We start from the raw sequence: 20146 nt of genomic DNA on the forward strand, positions 1-20146 counted from the left end.
CCTTCTTGCTAGCCTTCTCACGCTTCTCCCCTCTGCTGGTGCTCCCCTTGGGTCGGTTCTGGCCCTTGGCAGACATCGGCGAGCGCGGGGAAGTGATTTGGCTGGAGTTGGGGGCGCGGAGAGCTTGGGGGGCAATGGCGGAAGCAAGAGGCAATGGAGAGTGCCCGCCGCCAGCCTTGGGTATTTATCGGGGCTGGCGGGCTTGAACGAACACCCCCACGATCGGCAATAAAGTGCCCTAAAAAATCGATGATTAAGATGGGGGTGCGCGACGTGGCCTTAACTCTCTGGGGATTAAGGGTAATAAGGCACAAAATCGTGCGCCCGACCGTTTCACTCGGAACAGTGGAACGGTAAATGCGGCCCACAAGGCCGGGTGTCGGGGGACCCCCCCTCGGGACCCACGCATCGGATAGGGCGTAGCCCGGCAACCGATCGAGGATAGCACTTACGAGGGGCTTCAAGGCTGCCGGCCCATGCCCGGGGGCTACTGTCGTACCAGTGGCCCACCGGGTCCCACTGATACGGGACGCGTGGATTGCCAGTGGCGAAGCCCCGCTGGATTGACCTCTCGGGAACAATAGGCCCGTGAAGCCTGCCTCGAGGAGATGGTCCTTGGTGAAGGCAAAGCCATGGGCCGAAATAGAAGAAGCGCCTGGGAACCCTGGTCCCGGGAAGTGGAAGAAACGCCTCCCCGACAACTGGCTGGGTGCGCTAGCCGGGAAGGGGCACCCCAGCAACCCGCGTGCGGGCATGCAGGCGGGGCCCGCAGAACAGTGGAGACAGGACGAGACAACGGACACAGTGCATTTAATGCACCGACAGGAGTCATATCGGCAGGGCAGTCTTGCTCAGCAAGGCTAGGGCGTCTACTCTACAAATCATTTTTTCTACCGCATACAGTGGACCGGGCGTTGCATGGCGCCCCGCATGGATCAACGGCAGTGTAATTCTTGTGGCTGTGACACGCATCTAGGAGATGTGTCACGCTACATGCATCGGCACCAGTGGTATCCCCTTGTCTATAAAAGGAGGACCAATGCCACCGGTCAAAGGGTTCCCTTCTGTTCTGTTCTAGCTCTAGTTAGAGTGATAGCCAAGTAGCTCCCCGGGAACTCCCGGAGCACCCTGTAAGCCACACGCATATTCATGAATACAACTCCAAGCAGGACGTAGGGTGTTACACCTTCGGGTGCCCGAACCTGGGTAAATTCACATGTCGACACTTCGTGTCCTTCGCCACACCGGCGATCGCTGGAGCAATCGCCTCGCCCTCCACCGAACCAAAAAGGGGGTGCTCGGCATCCCCGATGCCAGAGACCTGTGCTCCGACAGTTTGATAACTTGACGTATCGGGCCGCTGACTTTGGAGGCACTAGCATGCTGGGAGGCGCTTGCCCTCGCGAAGGACCTGCACCTACAGAAGATTTGCATTGCATCAAATCCTCAGGTTGTCATCAAGGTAATTCTCTAAAGGAATGGATGTAACACAATGCCATCCTGCGAGAGATAGTTGTCCGGAGTAAGGAGTTTGAGCTGTTTAATTTATGGGGAAATTGGCCATAGGACACCGTTATTTTCAGCCATTTGCCGAAACACACTGCTGGATTACACATTTGCCCAGTACCATTACAATTTCATGGTCATTTGCTACAACACACCGTCTGGCTTAAAATGGAATGTTTGACTTTCTCCACAAGAAATTACCGTTCAATCTGGAATATATGCCTACACTAATTGATTTTGTGAACGTTTATGGTTTGATTTGAGGCTAAATGGTGACCAATTCTGTAATAAAATAATGCCCAAAATTGACCTACTTATTGCATTTTTGGCCAAATTTTGTTCAAAACCGTCATCCTGTCAAGGAAAAAACGTCATGCGAAGGAACAAAAAATCAATCGTTTTCCGTTTGGGTCAAGCAGTGTGTTGTGGCAAATGACCACAGAATTGTAATGGTACTGGGCAAATGCGCACTCCAACGGTGTGTTTCGGCAAAGTCCGGAAAATAACGGTGTCATGTGGCCAATTTCCCCTTAATTTATTCATGAGAGTAGAGCTTCTAATTTAATTTAGTTGTCCACAGTCTAGTTAAGAGCGTTGTCGGTCCACGACCGGTTTACTTGGCTACTTTAGACTTGGACCGATCGATTATAATCACTATTATTACAGAATCCGTTACTCTTGAAAGTTCTCCACTGACGCAAAACTAAAAATCGTCAGCGCAGCTACTTATATCTGACGCTCCTTATAAGGACTGTCACATGTAACATCCAGAAATCACGGCAACAAGATATTTCCGACACTTACTTAGGAGAAGCGTCAGAGAACTTCCACACTAACGCTTGATTTCTACTGACGCTTCCTTGTTTCGTAAGCGTTAGAGGAGAGTCTTTTCTTTGTGGAAGCGTCAAGTTTGTTCATGAAGAATTCTCTGACCCATCGTTGTGTCGTCACGTCAGTATACTTTTGATGCTCACTCACTTCTTGTTCTAGCGCACATAACAGATTTGTTGGAACTCACTTTTTTTACATGCACAACGTAGTTGCTAATTAATTCAAACTGAAGCGACGTACAGCTAAGAAAAATCACAAATCAAAACAACAACTAATACCGCTGCAATGCTAACACATGTCACACAAAAGCTGGTCTGCTCCTGTAGCTGAACTTTGAGATTTTCAATCGGTTTCTTTGCTTCTTGTATCTCCGTTTTGAGATCTTCTAGCACCCGGTCCTGGGCAGCAAGATCGAACTCTAGTTTGAACTTCTCAGCGGACAATCTGTTGTTCACGTACTTTTTTCCTCTACCATGGCTTCCAGATTCGACACGTGAGTTACCTCCACTATTCTACCTTCCTCAATGCACATGAGGTACTCAGGATCATAATCAAGGAGATGATCTATGTCCTGGAGGCGGAGGTGCAGGAAACGGAGTCCTAAGCCACGTCATCATTGATTCAACACCATCGTTCGTGTATCCACTTCGAACCATGAAGGAAAGGTTCAAGGAAGAGATTTCGCACGAGGATTTTTATCTTTTTCAGTCGCTCTTGCAATTTTATTTCCATAAGTAGAGGACCGGGGATATATATAGGTTGCTCAAGAGTCAGCGGTGTAAGTTTTTTATGCTCAATAACCTTCTGACGCTTGCAGTATAGCAATAAGTGTAAAAGAACTACTCGAAGGATAAGATTAATTCACGGGTTTAAGTCTTCTGACACCTTGCACAGAACCAGCGTCAGAAATATATATGTCCACAGGAGGTCTGTGACACATCCTAGATCTGAAGTGTCAAAGATCAATTCGGAATCTATATAAGTTCACGGGCGTATGTCAAAAAGGTAGCGTACTCAGACTTCAGAACGAGCTCAGTATAGGTGCATGCATAACCATGTCAATGCATCGGGAAGACGCGGGTGCTCCTGTTTATCTGGTCCGTCGCCTCCCCTTCATCCACGGACTGCCTTGCCTTGGCTATAAAAGCGGCCGGATATAGTGCAAGTCGGCCAGGAACTCCACCATGGTTCGCAAGATAATATATAGCTGCGTACTGTCGTCTCAATGGGTGGGAGATTGTCCGCGCCGCTAGCGGTGGCTGAGCCGGCGCCTCCGAGGGGTCTTCATGCAGGCTCTCTGCCTCCGCCTCCGCCTCCGCCTCAACCTCAGTTGCCTCTGCCTCAGCTGCTTCAATCTCAGCTTCCTCAGCCTCAGTCGAGGATTCCGCCGTTCGTTCCTTGTTCTTCTTCATTGCCTCAACTACCTCCACCGCCATAAGCACGTTCCTCTTTCCTCCTCCCCAAAACACCACCTCCTCTTGTGGTCCCAAGCCACGCACCATGCCTTCTTGGGCATTGCGCTGCGCTGCTCATGGATGATGTTGTCGACATATCAGGTCTCTGTTTGATCATGTCAACAACAGTCTGATATCTGTACCTTGTATGGAATGTAGCAGATCTTGTCTGCAATGCGATGTAATGTGATCGATCCTATATGAAATGTAACAGATCTTGTTTGAAATGTAGTACATCTCGCATGCAATGAACGAAATTCAGATTGGCCAATGGTTCCCTGCGATTTAAATTAGAATTAAATGTATCACGCTGACGTTGACCAAAAAACACGTCAGCTGTAACTTTTTTTTCTCCCTAAGAACCGTCACTGACGCTTCTTGTTCAACGAGGCGTCAAAGATGACCAGCTCTGACGCGTCTTACGGGCCAAAAAGAGTCAACAAAATTACTCCGATATGGCTCAGGATCGGAAAAGACTAATCCTGACACGTGCCCCGGTAGAAGTGTGAGAAGGTTTTTGTAACATCCCAATTTTCAAAACTCTTCATATGCATTGCATATCATAAGCATCATGTCACCTTTGCATTTGATCACTTTCAAAACCCTAAAATTTGCCCAGAAAACCTTTCTGCAGAAACGCCTTTATTTCATTTTGGTCGTTGATCTTGCTTTTGAGTATTTGCATTTTAACTCATGAGGGTATTGTGATAAAAAGGGATTAATGCATATATAGAGCTATCCCATAATTTGGCTTTTGAAAGTATTTTGAAAAAAATAATTTGTTTCGATAGCCTAAGGGCCCTAAAAACCATTTTATAGGCAAACGTATTTTTAAATATTATTTTATTTTGAGAAAATTCTTGTTCCAAAAGTTAGATCATATGAAAAATGTGATTTTAAAAATTTTGTTGCATTTTATTTGGAGTGATTTGGAGCTCCGAATCAATTTTGAGGTTCAAAACCAGAAAATAGATAAAAGAAAAGGAAAAACCGAGGAAAACCGGCCGAACCGGACCGACCGGCTCAGCCCAGCCGAGCCACCCGCTCTCACTGACCAGTGGACCCCACTGTCATCTTCAACCTCCGTCCGAGAATTCCGGCCACGCACGCCCGCGAACTGCCCACGAATCCACCTCCAATTTCTTCGCGCACGAACCTCCAAATCCGAAACCCCGCGCGTCATATCGAAGCCCCCGAACTCCTCTACCACTTCCCCCAAACCCCACGTCCAATTTCGCACCGGTTAGAAAATAATTGCTCGCCGGATTTCGTTGCTGCCACCTCCGTTCTTCGCGTTTCTCCGCCATTCCGGTGAGGTTCTCCCCGCGCCAACCCCCTAGCCTGTCTCCTCTCCCCGACCCGAACGCCGTGACGCGCTCGCCTTTGCGATTGGCCGCCGCCGCCGCCTCCGACCGCCCGCGCCGGCCATCTTCTCCGGCACCGGCCGCCGCCCGAGCTCCCCGCGCCCGCGCCGCCCGTCCGCCGCGACGCCCGCGCCGCTCCGCCCGCGCCCGCGCGCTGCTCCGCGCCTGCGCCCCACACCCGCGCCCTTGCACTGTCCGCGCGCCGCCGTTCGCCGCCCGTCTTCCCCCGCCTCCGGCCGCCTGCCTGTGCCTGCGCTGCCCCGCGCGCCGCCTCCTCCCGCCTGCCCGCGCCCGCGCTGCCCGGCGCCGCCCCGCGCCGCGTCCCGCGAGCCCACGCCCGTGCGCCCCCGCCGCCCGCCGTCTGCCGCCCCGCGCCGCCGCCGGCGAGCTAGACCCCGCCGGCCGGAACCCTAGCCCCGGGCCAATCCCGCGCTGCCACGTGGCAAAGCATTTTGTTTTATTTTAATTCGGCCGAATTAGATAATGCACTTTTGCAGAAAAGACCCTACAAGTTCAAAGCATCATATCTTTCAAACCGTTTGTCCAAAAATTGTGATCCACACCTTTCTGGAATCGTCACAACTAGTAGAATATTTTGGAACTGTCTAATTTCAGTTTTAAACAACTTAGTCAGAAGCAATTTACAGAATGGTGGTTTATGGTTTAAATTTCAAATGAATTGTTTCAAAATAGTTTTGAGCATGTTAACTTGCTATAAGAAAATTTAAACTTGTTCTCTATCCATTAGGACCAGAAGAGAAATTATTTTGTGAATAATAATGGCATACAAGTTTAAATCTTGCTCTTTGTTGCAAAAGCCACACAATGTTTTGTTTTAAACCCTATCCATGTATCATGCATATTAATTACCACTTTGATGTTATATAATCTGTCCACATCTTTTGAAAAACTTTTCAAAACAGAAATGAAACTTTGTACTTTAGAAGTAACCTTTGTGTGCATCATCATAGCATATGCATCATGGCATGATTTTTGCATTGAATGTTGTGTTTATTGTGTGCATGTTTCTTTTATTTTTAGATTGTGTGGAGTGTATTCCTTGTTGTTGCGAAGAGTGCGAGAACTATCACAACCTTGGACAAGGCAAGTTCACTTTGATCATATCCCATTATTATTGTTGTTTTAAAATACTTATGCATTAGTGTTGTTGGTAGAGATACATTGATAGGACTATTACTCGTACTCTATGCTAGCTATAAATCCCAGGTAGTATAGTTTACCCTTGCCATTACCTTGCTACCAAATTGCCATCGATTGTAGTTCAATGCTAAGCTATGGTAGTATCGTGGGGGAAATATCTACATTATGATATTGTTATGCCTTTGGCTATATGAAATGTTTTTGTTAGATGTAAGGCAAAACAACTAATTCAATGAACCATCCTGGGTGGGCTGCTTTGAGGATTTTGAGGATTAGCGGCGTCAGGTCCATTTCTATGGGTCCCTCTGAGTCGAGTTCCTGTGGATTCAGGAATGGATCGTCCATGGACGTCTCTCCCGTGGATTCGGGGAGCGCCTACGTTGCAAATGTGGAATGCCACCTGGGGTAATTGAGACTGGACTAGTTTCCTATTTAGAAGCTTCTAGTACAACCACAATGCTATATGGGCTCTGGCGAGACAAGAGTAAGTTGTATGAACCTAGACCCGAGGAATTGTACTGAGGTAGCCGTGTAGGGGGAGCGTGATTCTCTCGTGGTTTAGGGAATTACCTCTGAAAATCTCGTAATCGATGCCGTTGCTACTCTACTCTGAGGACAGCAAGGGATTAACACGTCGGTTTCTTGTGGGGAATGTGTACAAACTCTCGAAAGCGTCAAAACTAAGTACTTAGCTGTGTCCCCGGCAACGGACAATTTGAGCAACTAGATGTGGAGCTGTAAGGAAAGTCTCACTCATTCCAATTTCTTAATTAAAATGAATGGTTTGAACAGGCTAGGAGCACTTGAAGAATCCATTTCAATGTACTCTAGGTTAATAGGAGCATGGGTGTGTCTACCTCGTGTCCATTAGTTAACATTACTATAACATTCCTTTGTAGTAAGGTAATTTATGTTCTGCTTCCACGCAAACAGCCTGAACTCCACCTTGCCAAATACTGCATATACTTGGTAGGTTCTCTTATAACTCCTAGTGAATCTTGCCAATACATTCAATGTATTGACCCTAGTGGCTGCATCGTTTAATGATGCAGGAAGCTCCGACGACGAGTAAGATGTACGTTCTGCTTGTTTGGGTTACGGGCTTACATTCCAACACGCTCTCACCGTGGTGTTGATGTGCCCTTGTATCTTTCGCTTTCTGCTGCTAAATTGTTGTTTTATTTCCAGCTAACCCGTGAGGTTATGCGAGTTGTAAGTACCTTTTAAATTCTGGATGATTCGTTGTAATATTGAGACCTTTGTTCTATGATATTACATCTTGAAACTGTGTGTGCTAGTGAGTCGATCCAGGGACTAGCACTAAAGCACAGAGATCGAACCCGTGTACGGGGGCGGTCGCTTCAGATGGTATCAGAGCATTGTGTTGCCTGTAGGAACGTGACCCTAGCTTGGATTTGGATAAGACTAACCATGAGACCAAACCTTAGGATAAATTCTTATCCCTATCTAATCTTTATAAGTATTTTACTCCTTATCCCTATTCTTCTAAATCATTGCATTTATATCTTACATGTGCATGACATGTTTGTTGATTTATTTTACATATACACCCAATACTATGCTATACCACATGTGCCAAACTTGTTATATACTCCTTAAAACAGATAATAAGTTCTAGTTTTGTTTAAAGTCAAAAAAATTCAGTTTTGGCCAAGTTCATAAAAAAAAATCTATCAACAGCTATATCAAACAAGTATGTACTATTTTCTATATCATGAAATTAAATTAAACTATTCATTGTAGATTGTTGGTAGTTTTTTGTATAAATTTGGTCATACTCGAAGAAGTTTGAATTAGGACAAAATCAGTACTTATACTTAATTAGAAACGGAGGTATAGTAGTCTACTATGCTAAGTTAAACAGAAAAAAGTTGGCTAACAAAAACAATAAAAGAGATAAAAAGGTGGAGCAAACGGAATCATAAGAATCCACCGCAATACACTAAACGTAACCAAACCAACCGAAGATAAAGAATAACTCAAAGACGTATCCAAACACTTTGGACTAACAAGCGCATCTCATGCATACATGTCCAAATTAGAGAATAATTAGTAGGCACACTACGCATCTCATGCATACATGTCCAAATTAGAGAATAATTGGTAGGCACACTACTACAGAACTAGTTATCTCTGACATGTCAAAAACCCTCTATGCTGACGCGTCTCTAATCAAGTGTCAGAGATGACTTCGGAACTTCGGATGACGCGTCTCTAATCAAGTGTCAGAGACGACTTCGGAACATCTGACACGTCCGGGCGCATCAAAGACATCGAAAACTTTCTGAGACGTCTTATACGGTCCACGTCAGAGAGGACTTTCTCGGTGTGTGTGTAAAGTGGTTTTAGTACGCCCAACATCCCAGTGCATGACAAGGGTTGGACGGTGAAATAGTTGATGGGTTCGTTGCATGAAAAACAAAAAATTTCCTACGAGAAGTGCAGAAGAAACCCAAGATCATATCTACAAGATGTAAGTAACGAGAGGAATTATGAGCATCATACCCTCGTAGACCACAAAGCGTTACGATCACGGGATCGTTGTTCACGTAGTGGAACTTTCGATGATATCAATCTCAGTGCCGAACCGACGGCACCTCCTTGGTATCCACACATTCAGCTTCACGTCATCTCCTCCTTGATCCAGCAAGCGAGGGGAAGAGGTCGATGAGATTCCAGCAGCACGACGGCATGGTGGTGGCTATGGTGGAGAGCTTCGCAGGCAGGGCTTCGCTCTATTTATATAGGGGGTGGTGGTCAGGGTTTTCCCCTCCTCCAAGAAGAGGCTAGGGCCGGCTAGGGGAAGGAAAAAAGTCCCGGGAGGACTCCCTCCCTTCCCACCGACCTCCCCACATAGGTCTCCACCGTACGGAGGAGTTCCACCACGTGGTGGAGTCCCCCACGTTTCCTCTCCCCCAATGTGCCTAGGCTAGACCCATTAGGGGATACTTAATTAGATTGCTCCAATTAATTCATATAGAGGCCCAATTAAATTCTCAAGAATATTCCGGAACATTTCAGAACCTTCTGAGAACTTGCGGAACCTTCTAAAATATTCCCGGTCAATACCGGAAAATATCCCGAACTTTTCCGAAACCCTGAAACAGCTTTTTCATATATAAATCTTTATCTCCGGACCATTCTGAAGCTCCTCGTGATGTCCTGTATCCCATCCGAGACTCCAAATCAATATTCGATATCACCATCTATTTATCTCATCGAACCCTAGCGACATAAAGCATTAAGTGTGTGACCCTACGGGTTCGAGAACATGTGAACATGATCAATATCAATAACCAATAGACCTGGATGTCCATAATGGTTCCCACATATTTCATGAAGATCTCATCAGTTGAACCACGTTGTCAAGGATTCAATTAATCCGGTATCCAATCCCTTTGTCTCGCGATATATTACTTGCCCGAGATTTGATTGTCAGTATCACCATACCTAGTTCAATCTCGTTACCGGAAAGTTCTCTTTACTCGTACCGCAATATAATATCCGCGTGACTAAACACATTAGTCACATGCTTGCAAGCTCATTAGGATGTTATATTACCGAGAGAGCCCAGAGATATCTGTCCGTCACATGGAGTGACAAATCCCAGTCTTGATCCATACAACCCAACAAGCACCTTCCGAGATACCTGAAGAACACCTTTATAATCACACAGTTACGAGATGACGGTTGATGTCCACAAAGTATTCTTCTAGTACTAGGGAGTGGCATGATCTCATGGTCTAAGAAAATTAATGAGACTTACATAATAAAAACATTAGCAATTTAAACTTAAGTGACACGATCAAAAGCTATGCTTAAGTTTGGATCTATCCATCACATCATTCTCCTAATGATATGACCTCGTTAATAAATGAAAACACATGTCTATGGTTAGGAAACCTTAACCATCTTTTAATCAACAAGCTAATCTAGTAGAGGCGTATTAGGGACACAGTATTTGTTTATTCATCCACACAAGTATTTAGTTTCCTGACAATACAATTATAGCATGGATAATAAACATTTATCAAGAACAAGGAAATATGATAATAACAAATTTATTATTGCCTCTAGGGCATATTTCCAACAATAGTTTCCAAAAATCTTGAAAATTTGAACCATCACCATCACAATAGTATATGATGATCCACCGGTGTGATTGAAAAAACCAATAAGATTTTAAGTAGCCGCGGTGAAAAAAACAAGAGCTCAGAGCAATATATGTCCACTGACGAACAGAAATTTCTTATTTTCTTTGCCACTGACGCATACGGTCATATTTTTCCGATCGCACCGGTGGATCATCATATAGTATTGTGATGGTGTTGTGGGACAAATTTCAAGATTTTTGGAAACTCTTTACCATCCAACCCCTGTCATACACTGCGGTGGTCGGTCATAGGGGCTCTTTTGCCTATAGACACACACGCACACGTACACACACACGCAGATCGAATACATTTCATTAGCTTTGCATACAAGATCGAATACATTTCATTGCACTGCGAGTAGATCGAATACATTTCACTGCATTGCATACAAGATCGTGTACATAGAAATGTAGATAGCCAGCGCCACGGAGTAGCTGAGGTGATGGATAAGAGGAGATCACCTGAAAAGACGAAGGAGGAAGAAGAAAAGCAAATCCGTGGAAGAAGAGAAGCAAGCTGTGGAAGACGAAAGGAGGAAGAGGAGATTTGCGTGGAAGAAGAAGAAAATCACGCTGTGGAAGAAGAAAAGGAAAAGCCAGAGTGAAAGAAAAGATCATGGAGGAAATGAAAAAAAGGGATGGTGGAGAAGGTAGTTGAGGAAATGAAGAAGAAATGCCCATCGTCCTTTCTTACTTGTAATACCTCTGTTCTTACCGAAAAACGATGAGCAGATGGGGATTCTTACGAAAAAGAGGACGAGCTGATGCTGGAGTTCGATCAGGTCTCCGCATGGTAGTTGATGAGCTTCGGGATCGAGTGGTCGTCGACGTCGAGGAAGAAGCTTCGGCCGGTGAAGCAACGACGACATGCAAGTTGCGACGACGACGGCGAGGCAACCACCGGACGCGGCGTAGAGGTGGTCGGCCGAGATTGCGTCTACGAGCGGTCCTGCCCATAGATGTGATGAAGTGTGTGTAAGGGTACATGTCTAGCAGTGCGCTTCCATCGGGGTCCTTTTTAGGCGAGGCAGAAACCCTAAGATATGGATGATGTTTCAATATAAGGAGCGTCAGAGACATAGAAATACAGCTGACACTTCCGAAGCTAGCAAGCATCAGACGTGTAGCTCCTCTGACGCTTCGAGCAGAAGGAAACATCAGAGGTATGGAATCTCTTCGCATTCCCTTAACTTGTGTGACGTGTTGAAACTCTCTTTACTAGTCAGTTATGTTGGCTCTTGGTTGCCCGTGCAATCTACGCATGCGTTCCTAGTAATTAACCAATCAATGCTCTTCCTCTTCCCGGCCGCTTCCTCTCCCCACAACACCCATCTCCCTACACGCGGCTATATATTCCCGTATGTGCTTGCAGGTGATGAACACACATCGATCTCTGCAGCCTATAGCGCTCTCTCTCCTCTCTTCGCCCACTCTAGCGCTACTCTCGATCGCCATGGCCAAGGACAAGGGCAAAGAGCGCGTCGACCCGGCCGAGTGCTCGGCGGGTCGTCGTCGTTCGTGCGCTCCGTACTCAACTCCACCTTCTGCCACCACTGTGGGCGCACGCTGCCGCCCTCCTCCCCTCCGCCGCCAGCCGACGCAGCGTTGAGCTCGGCTAGCCGTCGCGGCCGCTCTCTGCCACCAAAGCAGCGCCGGCACGAGAACGACATCCCGTCCTCCTCCCGTCGCGACCGCTTGCCGCCACCAAAGCGGCCCTGGCACGAGGACGACATCCCGTCCTCATCACGTCCGTCTTCGTCTCCTCGGCACCGGCATAGCGACGACGACAGCGACGACGACCCCGAACTCCAGCACGTGCTCCGAGTGTCTGAGCTCCTAGACACTTGTGAGCGACGTGCTCGTGAAGCCGACCGTCGCCAGAGGGCGGCCAATGCGGGCTTCCTAGGCGGAAGCTTACGCCATCGAGTGCGGCCTGGAGGCGGCCGAGGCGCGGGAGGAGTGGGAGTACCAGACCGCGCTCTTCAACTCGGAGTGTACCAACGCTGTCGAGGTGTCCATCTGGCCTGACGCATTTTCTTACCGAGTCAGTGGGGAGTTTGCAGTAGTAATGGTTTTTGTAGTAGTGGCATTTAATACAATTCATTGGGCATATAGGGGTTACTAGAGATAGGTATAGCTTTTGTCCATGAAAACGCTTGAATTTTCTTCCATAATTCCTGTCATATACGCTATTCAAATGCGAGGGGAAGAAGCCAAGAGGCGGTGGTGGCAAGGAGGGAGGCGGGAGATACGGCTACGAGGCACGGGACGGAGGTCGCACAAGGGCGACCGCAGGCAGGGCACCGCGGCGCGCGACGGCGGGACGGGACACGTGGGGCAGGGTCGCGGCATACGTGGGCATGGCTCGGGCTCGCACGGGTGCGACGGCGGCGGGAGTTGAGCGGGCTGCGGCGAGCGCGCGCGGGAGAGGCGGGCCTAGAAGGTTGCTGCGGCGGGGCAGTTAAGCCGCGGAGGGAGGAGGTGGCTTGTTTCCGAGCCTGCGCAGGGGGTGGCGCCCGTAGGGGAAGGCGAGAGACGCGGGGCTGGCGGGGTGACGGGGTGAGGAGAAAAAAAAATGCTTCAAAAACAAAATGTGGCACCGAAATATTCTCCTTTCAAGCCTCAATAGCAAATCACCGAGCGCACACAATTAAAAAGTAACTAGCTGAAATGCCAGTCTGTTGCAACGAAACAACAAAATAAAATGATACATTCAAAAACATGCATCAAAACCTCTCTTTGCTCTTCTTTAACGATCACCAAATGTCCATTTAAAAAAGTTTTCTTCTGAAGATTGTGTCTCTGTACTCTAATCTCTCAAAATAGAACAATACACTTTCTTCTGAAAATTATATAACATCACCCGGTCAAAAAAGTTTTGAGACGGAATCACTTAATTTTTTTAGTTCTCTCCACTATCTCACTTCACCCGTTAAAACAAACAGTTAGAAGGGGCAACAAATTTATGTTTTGGCAGCCGGATGTTCTCTCTACTATGCCCTAGGTGCTGCCACCATTATCTATCGCAGTCTGTCTCATTAGTTTCTTCTAACAATTCGCCATCTACTCGTGTAATTTAGCCCTAAGAGGATACGACCGTGGCTGTGAAACGAAAGAGGGGACCAGCCGTGGCCGCGCCTGGGAGACAGAGGGGACGGCCGTGGCTTCGATTCCTTGCCCGATCGGGTCTCATCTTCCAACTCACGTACTCTCCACAATCTCACTTCACCCCGTTAACAACAAAGAGTTAGAAGGGGCAATTTGGTGTAGTTAACGGGCCAGCCGGCCGGCTTAGTAGTTCAGTCCAATTTGGTGTAGGTAACGGGAGTGCAATCTTGGGGCCCCACAAACTTTTTGGAAAGTTTGACAGACGACGGTGAAGAGAACGGTCCGTATTTTTTAGATATGTATGGATTTGTGTTTAATGAGCCTGTTTGTGGGTTATTAGCATTCCGTGTGCGTATAGTGAGGTGGACGTTGGAAGAATAAGTTGATGCCTTTATAAGTAGTAGAGATTGAAATTTTGCTAAAAAAAATTACTAAAATATATTATAAAAACTTAGTATAAAATATGATCATATTTTGCTGAAAAATAATATTTTTAGCCCATGCATCCTGGGTTTTCGGGCTTTTGGGCGGGAAAGCTATACATTGGGCTGGGCGACCCATGCATGTCCGGCTGGACGTTCGAGCCCGGCTCGCCGAGCTGGACCGAGCCCGTGGCGAGCCGAGCCGAGCCCACGAAAACGGCTCGTCAATTCTTCGGGGTCCAGCTCACGAGCTTGGACCACTGGTCCTCCCGGATCCCTCCCGGCCCGCTCAACAGCAGCAGTTAGGTTTTGTTCCGGTCCAACAACGCAACAACCTCGTCCCTTTCGTTGACTTTGTTCCCCAATCCCCACACGGCCACCCCGAGCGAGCTAGCCATCGCCGCGGCTTCCTGCAACTCACCAGGGCGCGCGCTAGTGCCCGTCGCCGCCGCCGCCCGCGGCTCTCCAGTCCGCGATCTAGTGCCCGCCGGCCGGCGCCATGGAGAAGGACCAGCCGGCCGCCGCGAACAAGTTTTCTACCCATTTTATATGCTTGATGTGTGCTCTTTGTGTGCCTGCTGCTTGCCGGCCACTGCTGCTTGCTGTGCTGCTGCTTTGCTTGCCGGCCAATGCTTGCTGTGCTGCCGCTGATTGCCTGTCGCTGCTGCTGATGATTACTGCTAGTGCTGCTGCTGCTGATCACCGGACCGAGCCAGACCGAGCCAGCCCGAGCTGGGTGTCGGGCCAAGCCGAGCTTGCCAAAAATGACTCGGCAGGTTTTCGGTGCTCGGCCTTGCCGGCGGAGAGCTCCGGCGAGCTCGGCGTCCCCCAGACATGCATAGCCAGTTATATAATGCAGTATGCTTATATTTGCGCCTGGTAGCTAGGCAGTATTGACATGCATATACGTACTTCTATCTATCAATCAATTTATCTATCTATCTATATCATGCGCGCAAATGAATGACAAATTAACTCTCCTCATATTCAATGCTCACTTAATATATTTTTAACGAGTATACTTATGATCGCAGAACAGGAATAGATGGGCCTTATATAGGCATAAAGATATATATGCCATATCTGCATCGGTTATGCACAGGGGAATATTAAATTCGCATTATTTATGTATGGTTCAACTAATACTTGAATTGAATAGTAGAGTATATATACAAGTTAGCATAAATATGCTTAAATTTCTAGGCTCACGTGCAGTGAGTCTTGATTCTCCCTCTATCATCTGTATATAGTAAGGTCTTAAATTACGTTGAGTAGGTTACTCATACAGTTATAATACTAGCTCAATCCTTCAACTCCCATAGATGTAATACTACAAAGGAAACTTCTGTGCGAAATGTAATGTAAAGGAGATACTAAAATCAAAGAACTTGTACTTTTCTAAGGATCATGTTGATCAAAACCCCAACCGCTTGTCATTTGCAAAAATGACAAGGAGCCCAGAATACAAGGGTATATAATATAACTTGAAGGAACATAGGCAAAGAAAACATGTATGCATGGTCTTAGTCAAACATGCCCCACTCCCTCTCCCTCCCTCCCACACACACAGTTGCATCTAATTCATCTGTCACATTCCTCGGTGTGATCATTCTCTAGAATAAGGATACCAATAGTTAACTCCAAAATAATTAATGGCATGCAAATATTCCAGTTTAGTTCACATATTTACTTTCCAGTTAATAAAAAAAGCAATCAAGCATGGAACATGTCGTCAAATATGCTTAGAAAATGGCTTACGGGACTAAATAGACATGTCCAATCTCTCATCATAACTTGTAGGGGCTTGTGTGATTTGCTGATCTCTCTGGAACTATTGGACCGACTTGGTCATTAACAATATTTTTAAATTATTGTTGTTATCCATATGACCTTTCATTGGATCCGTACTTGGTCTCCCTACTGAAGCGCGAGCAGGCCTAAATACTTCTATGGAATTTAGGCGCAACCGATCATTGGAGATGGTGGCATGAGATTTATTCAAGTAGGATGGATGCGCATGTTAGCGATCCGCTATGGTGATGCTAACTGCACTTTGTAGCCTTTTGTTTCTATTCCCTCCCGGCAGTGGCGGAGCCAGGATTTCGTCAAGACCAGGGCTGTTGCGCCAAATCGCTAGAATTAGCAAGCAAGACCCAGGGCAAATCGTGAAATCACCAAAATTAACAAAGAGAAAACCTTCTGCGCCCCAAGGCCGCGGCCCTTGCTGCCTGGGGCCTGTCTCCGCCTCTGCCTCCCGGCCTGTGTAAGACAAGGGTAGACCCACGCTATGGCCCATCAGGGCATTTGCTCCCACTTGACTTTTTTGGCGCAGTAGCATATGGCCCATGTTACAAGGAAACTGTCCCCACTGAGCCCATTTATACTGCCCCTTCTAAAATATTTCCCTGGGCCCAGCTCTGATATAAGATGTTGAACATCGAACTTTTAATAATATCATGAGGCTGTATGCATAATCGATTAAGAATTGATCGAGAGGTTGGGGGATTTCCTCCTTATCGAAAAAGAAAAGGCATCAATCATGTGATGCCCCAAGCTAGATGTGCATGCATGATGCATACTAGCATCCAAGCTATTGGTAGTAATTAATTACTGATTAAAACATGCCTGAAATTAGTATTTTAGCGACAGAATAAACATAACATAATACTGGAGTACTACCAGTACTAAGTAGTAGTAAGTACGCGCTATCGGTCTCTACACGGGTACTACACAGGACCAAGAAAGTACTTACCAAGAAAATGGAGAAGATGACGTGCATCAAGAAAGAGAAAGGAATAAGAAAAAGAAAAAACATATTGAAAAGAGAAGAGAAAAAAATTAGTATCGACTACTATTGGAGATGCCCTAAACAAGTCTCCCCAGAACTTTTGCTAGCTACTGCTGCTTCTTCTTGTTCTGGAGCAAACTCCCAAACGTTATATAGAACGAGCAAGTGGGCACCCCTTGCACCCCCGGCCAGGAACAAAGCAGATACACGAAAACCGGGCAATGCCTGTTACCTACCATCACCCCAGGCCAAGAACAAAGCACAACATCCTCAAAATCTTTGTTCTATATATATCATCTTAGTCACCTCTTACACAGCCATGAATTCGATTGAAATTTTCTCATGATAAAAATTATACCATGCATGTAACTACTCTGCTGTCTCTCTCAACAATATGCATGAATGTTTGAATAAAAATCCCAGGCAGGCCTGATCAATCAGTCCACACCTAGCTAGCTAGCTAGCTAGGCCGAAAAAAATCATTCAACAATGTGTGTGCGGCGGCTGCTGGGGCATCGGCCCCGCCGACTGCCGCTCCAGGAGCTCCCTAGCCAGGGCTTGCAAGTCGCCGTCGCCAAAAAGATTGCCGCCTCCACTACCTCCGGAGCCGTCTCCCATCATTGGAACAAACGGTTGCTGCTGTAGCTGCTGCGGCTGCTGCTGGAAGGCCCACTGGGACGACGATTGCATCATGGACGGGTCGAAGAGGGAAGAGAGGTCAACGGAGGAAGGGATGTTGGACGGCAACGTTAACGGCAGGTCGGAGATGGAGAAGGGGGCTGCTGTCGCCATCGGCATTTGCGGCTGTTGTGGGAAAGGCGGCGGCGCTGGCACCTGACCCAGCGTGGCCAGGTGGGCTTGCAGGCACGTCAGCTCCGCCTGGAGGTTTGCCACCTGATCAATAAAGGAGATGAACCAATACGTCAATGATGACACAAGAAATGCACCAGCAAAGATCCTAGGCAGCAATTGAAATTTGAAATGCATGCCTCGAAAACATTAATCAGATGAGAACAAATATAATTAATACAGAAATAATATATGTTAATGAAATGGAAAGAATACACAATGCTGAACTAATATTGACAAGAAGGGATCTAGCTGGCTTGTGAGTACGTGAGCATCGACCACTTGCATATACAACGAGCTAAAAGGGAAGAAGAAAAAAAATATAACGGTAGATGATGAAATAAATGATGACGAAATATGCACATCACGAGTAACAGAAAAAGGCCGGAAGTCCCTTCCTCATCAACTCTCTCTTGTCTTTGCTTGACTTGCTAGCCTTTCTTCCTCCCCGAAAAGGAGGGCCCCCATTCCCTTTTGTTGGACGAAGCCACAACTTGCCCCCAACCCAATTAAAACCCAAACAAAAACAGATCGACGTGCCCCAAGAGATCCATAAAAATAGATGATATAATGACAATGATGAATAGAAACGGGAGTAATTAAGAGCGATATAGACACGGAAACCTGCTGCTGGAGATTGAAGACGTGGGAGACGCAGCCGTAGACGGGGTCGCGGATGCGCGCCTGGGCCTCGTAGCAGATGGTGAAGACGGCGTCGGCGCGCTTGGGGGCCGGGATCTGGAGCAGGAGCTTGCTCACGTTGCTGGCGCCGAACACCTTGTGCACCGCCGCGAAGTGCGCCGCGCCGTTCTCCGTGTTGAAGTAGGGCGCGAAGATGCACCCGCTCACGCACTTGCGACGCAGGAACTTGCAAGCCCCGCATGGACCTCCTCCCATGGCCCCGCTCCCTCCGATTCCTCCGCCACCGCTTCCGCTGCCGCCGCTTCCGCTTGCGGCGCCCACGGACGTCGAGCCACTCATTCTCTCCGGCCCCTGTAAGCAAGGGGTTAAAAGAGCTTCCGGCCTCTTCTTACAGACGAGAGAAAGACAGAGATGTAAACAAGAAGAATCGAGAATTGAGAAGAGAAGAGATGGCTTACTGATATACTTACTAGCAGGAGGCCGGCCGGCGGGGAGAGAGGGGCAGTACAGGGGTAAACAATGCTTTGGAGGTATGCAGGGTTTGATTTGATGGTTGTGCTGTGCTGTGTAAACGTGTACTTATACTACCTGTGTCATTAATACTTTCCAACTTTGTGATGCTAATCTCTTCGGCCTGCTTGAATTCTTTAGACCTACCTGCTGGAGTGTTCTAAAATTATGCTTATTTTAGCGGCCTAGTATTAATTACCAGCCAGGACTTTTAAAGCCAAGCTAGCTTTAGCCAGGGAGGGAGGGTATAGTACGTCCGTTGCAAACCCAGAATTAGCCTTCTTAGCTAGCTACCGGTACACACCAATTCTCTTTCTTGGAAGGATTATTAGAATATTGCGTACGTGAACAAAACTGTACTGGCCGCAACAGGAGAAGACCGCAAATGTATACAAAATTGTCAACTGCATATCCACCTTCTCTAGATCTGTATACATATATTACTATATGTCTCTGTGTGATCAACATAGGTTCTCTATCTAAAACTAGCTAGATATCATCTTTCCACCCTTGAAGGGTATCTTCGCTCACACACTCTCCCATGTGATCCTAACATGACATTCTCCCCTTAGATACGCTATATATATGTTGATATTTTTAATCAACATAAGCGTCAAAGAAATAATTATTTTTCTAGAAAAAAAATGTCAAGAGATAACGCTTACGCGTGCCTTACTTTAGAAAGAATATAAATGCCCTTAACCATATTTCCTCGTGGAGCGACGGTTTCATGCATGATGATAAGTATTACATAAATGGATACATTTTCATTGATTGTTAATTTCTTCTTTCTTATATTCGAAACGCACAATGAATGTACGCGTTAATACACGGAAATGAAATGAATTGATACAAGCAACAACTCACATTTCGATGCCCCGGTACTTAAATATAGATAAATATATACGTACAAATTGTATTGATAGGCATGACTTATGTTTCATCTGTTTCAGAAACAAATCATATGCGTACACTTTTCCCAACATTTTTCTAGAAATGTACTTAATATACCATAATTCACATTTCCACACTCGATATGTCAATTTAGATATAAACATTGTATTAATCATATCAGATTTGAAATGATCAATAGTTCTTCCATCTTAATTTCCATGACAATCTTAAATATATATAGCACTACAATTTTAATGCATGCATGCTGTGCTAATGCTCGGTTGGTGGTTTGAATTACATAAGTTATTACATTTAGTTCATTATACAATTATATATATGTCAAATAAGTTGGATACATATATATTGGAAAATATTTTCTAAAGGTATCATTTTTATACAAATATGTCAAATATTATTTGTCTAATAGTTGATCAAGTTCCGCA

General features: G+C 46.4%; 1 protein-coding gene across 1 annotated transcript; it reads right to left on the minus strand.

Moving 5' to 3' along the window:
• Positions 1-17190: 17190 nt before the first annotated feature.
• Positions 17191-18638, minus strand: LOC100833283 (LOB domain-containing protein 30). Its single transcript, XM_003571657.2, has 2 exons — positions 18282-18638; positions 17191-17702 (listed from the first exon to the last, which is right to left on the minus strand). Exons 1-2 carry the CDS (start codon positions 18636-18638, stop codon positions 17292-17294), a joined length of 768 nt encoding a protein of 255 aa, XP_003571705.1. The 3' UTR covers positions 17191-17291.
• Between the last annotated feature and the right edge of the window lie 1508 nt (positions 18639-20146).

This window comes from Brachypodium distachyon, chromosome 3 (genome assembly GCF_000005505.3).
Source record: "Brachypodium distachyon strain Bd21 chromosome 3, Brachypodium_distachyon_v3.0, whole genome shotgun sequence".
Lineage (NCBI taxonomy): Eukaryota > Viridiplantae > Streptophyta > Magnoliopsida > Poales > Poaceae > Brachypodium > Brachypodium distachyon.

Coding starts and splice junctions, on each gene's coding strand:
- LOC100833283 (XM_003571657.2), bottom strand. CDS start 18,638: ATGAGTGGCTCGACGTCCGTGGGCGCCGCAAGCGGAAGCGGCGGCAGC. Junction 17,703..18,281: donor TCTTCAATCTCCAGCAGCAG/GTTTCCGTGTCT, acceptor TTTATTGATCAG/GTGGCAAACCTCCAGGCGGA.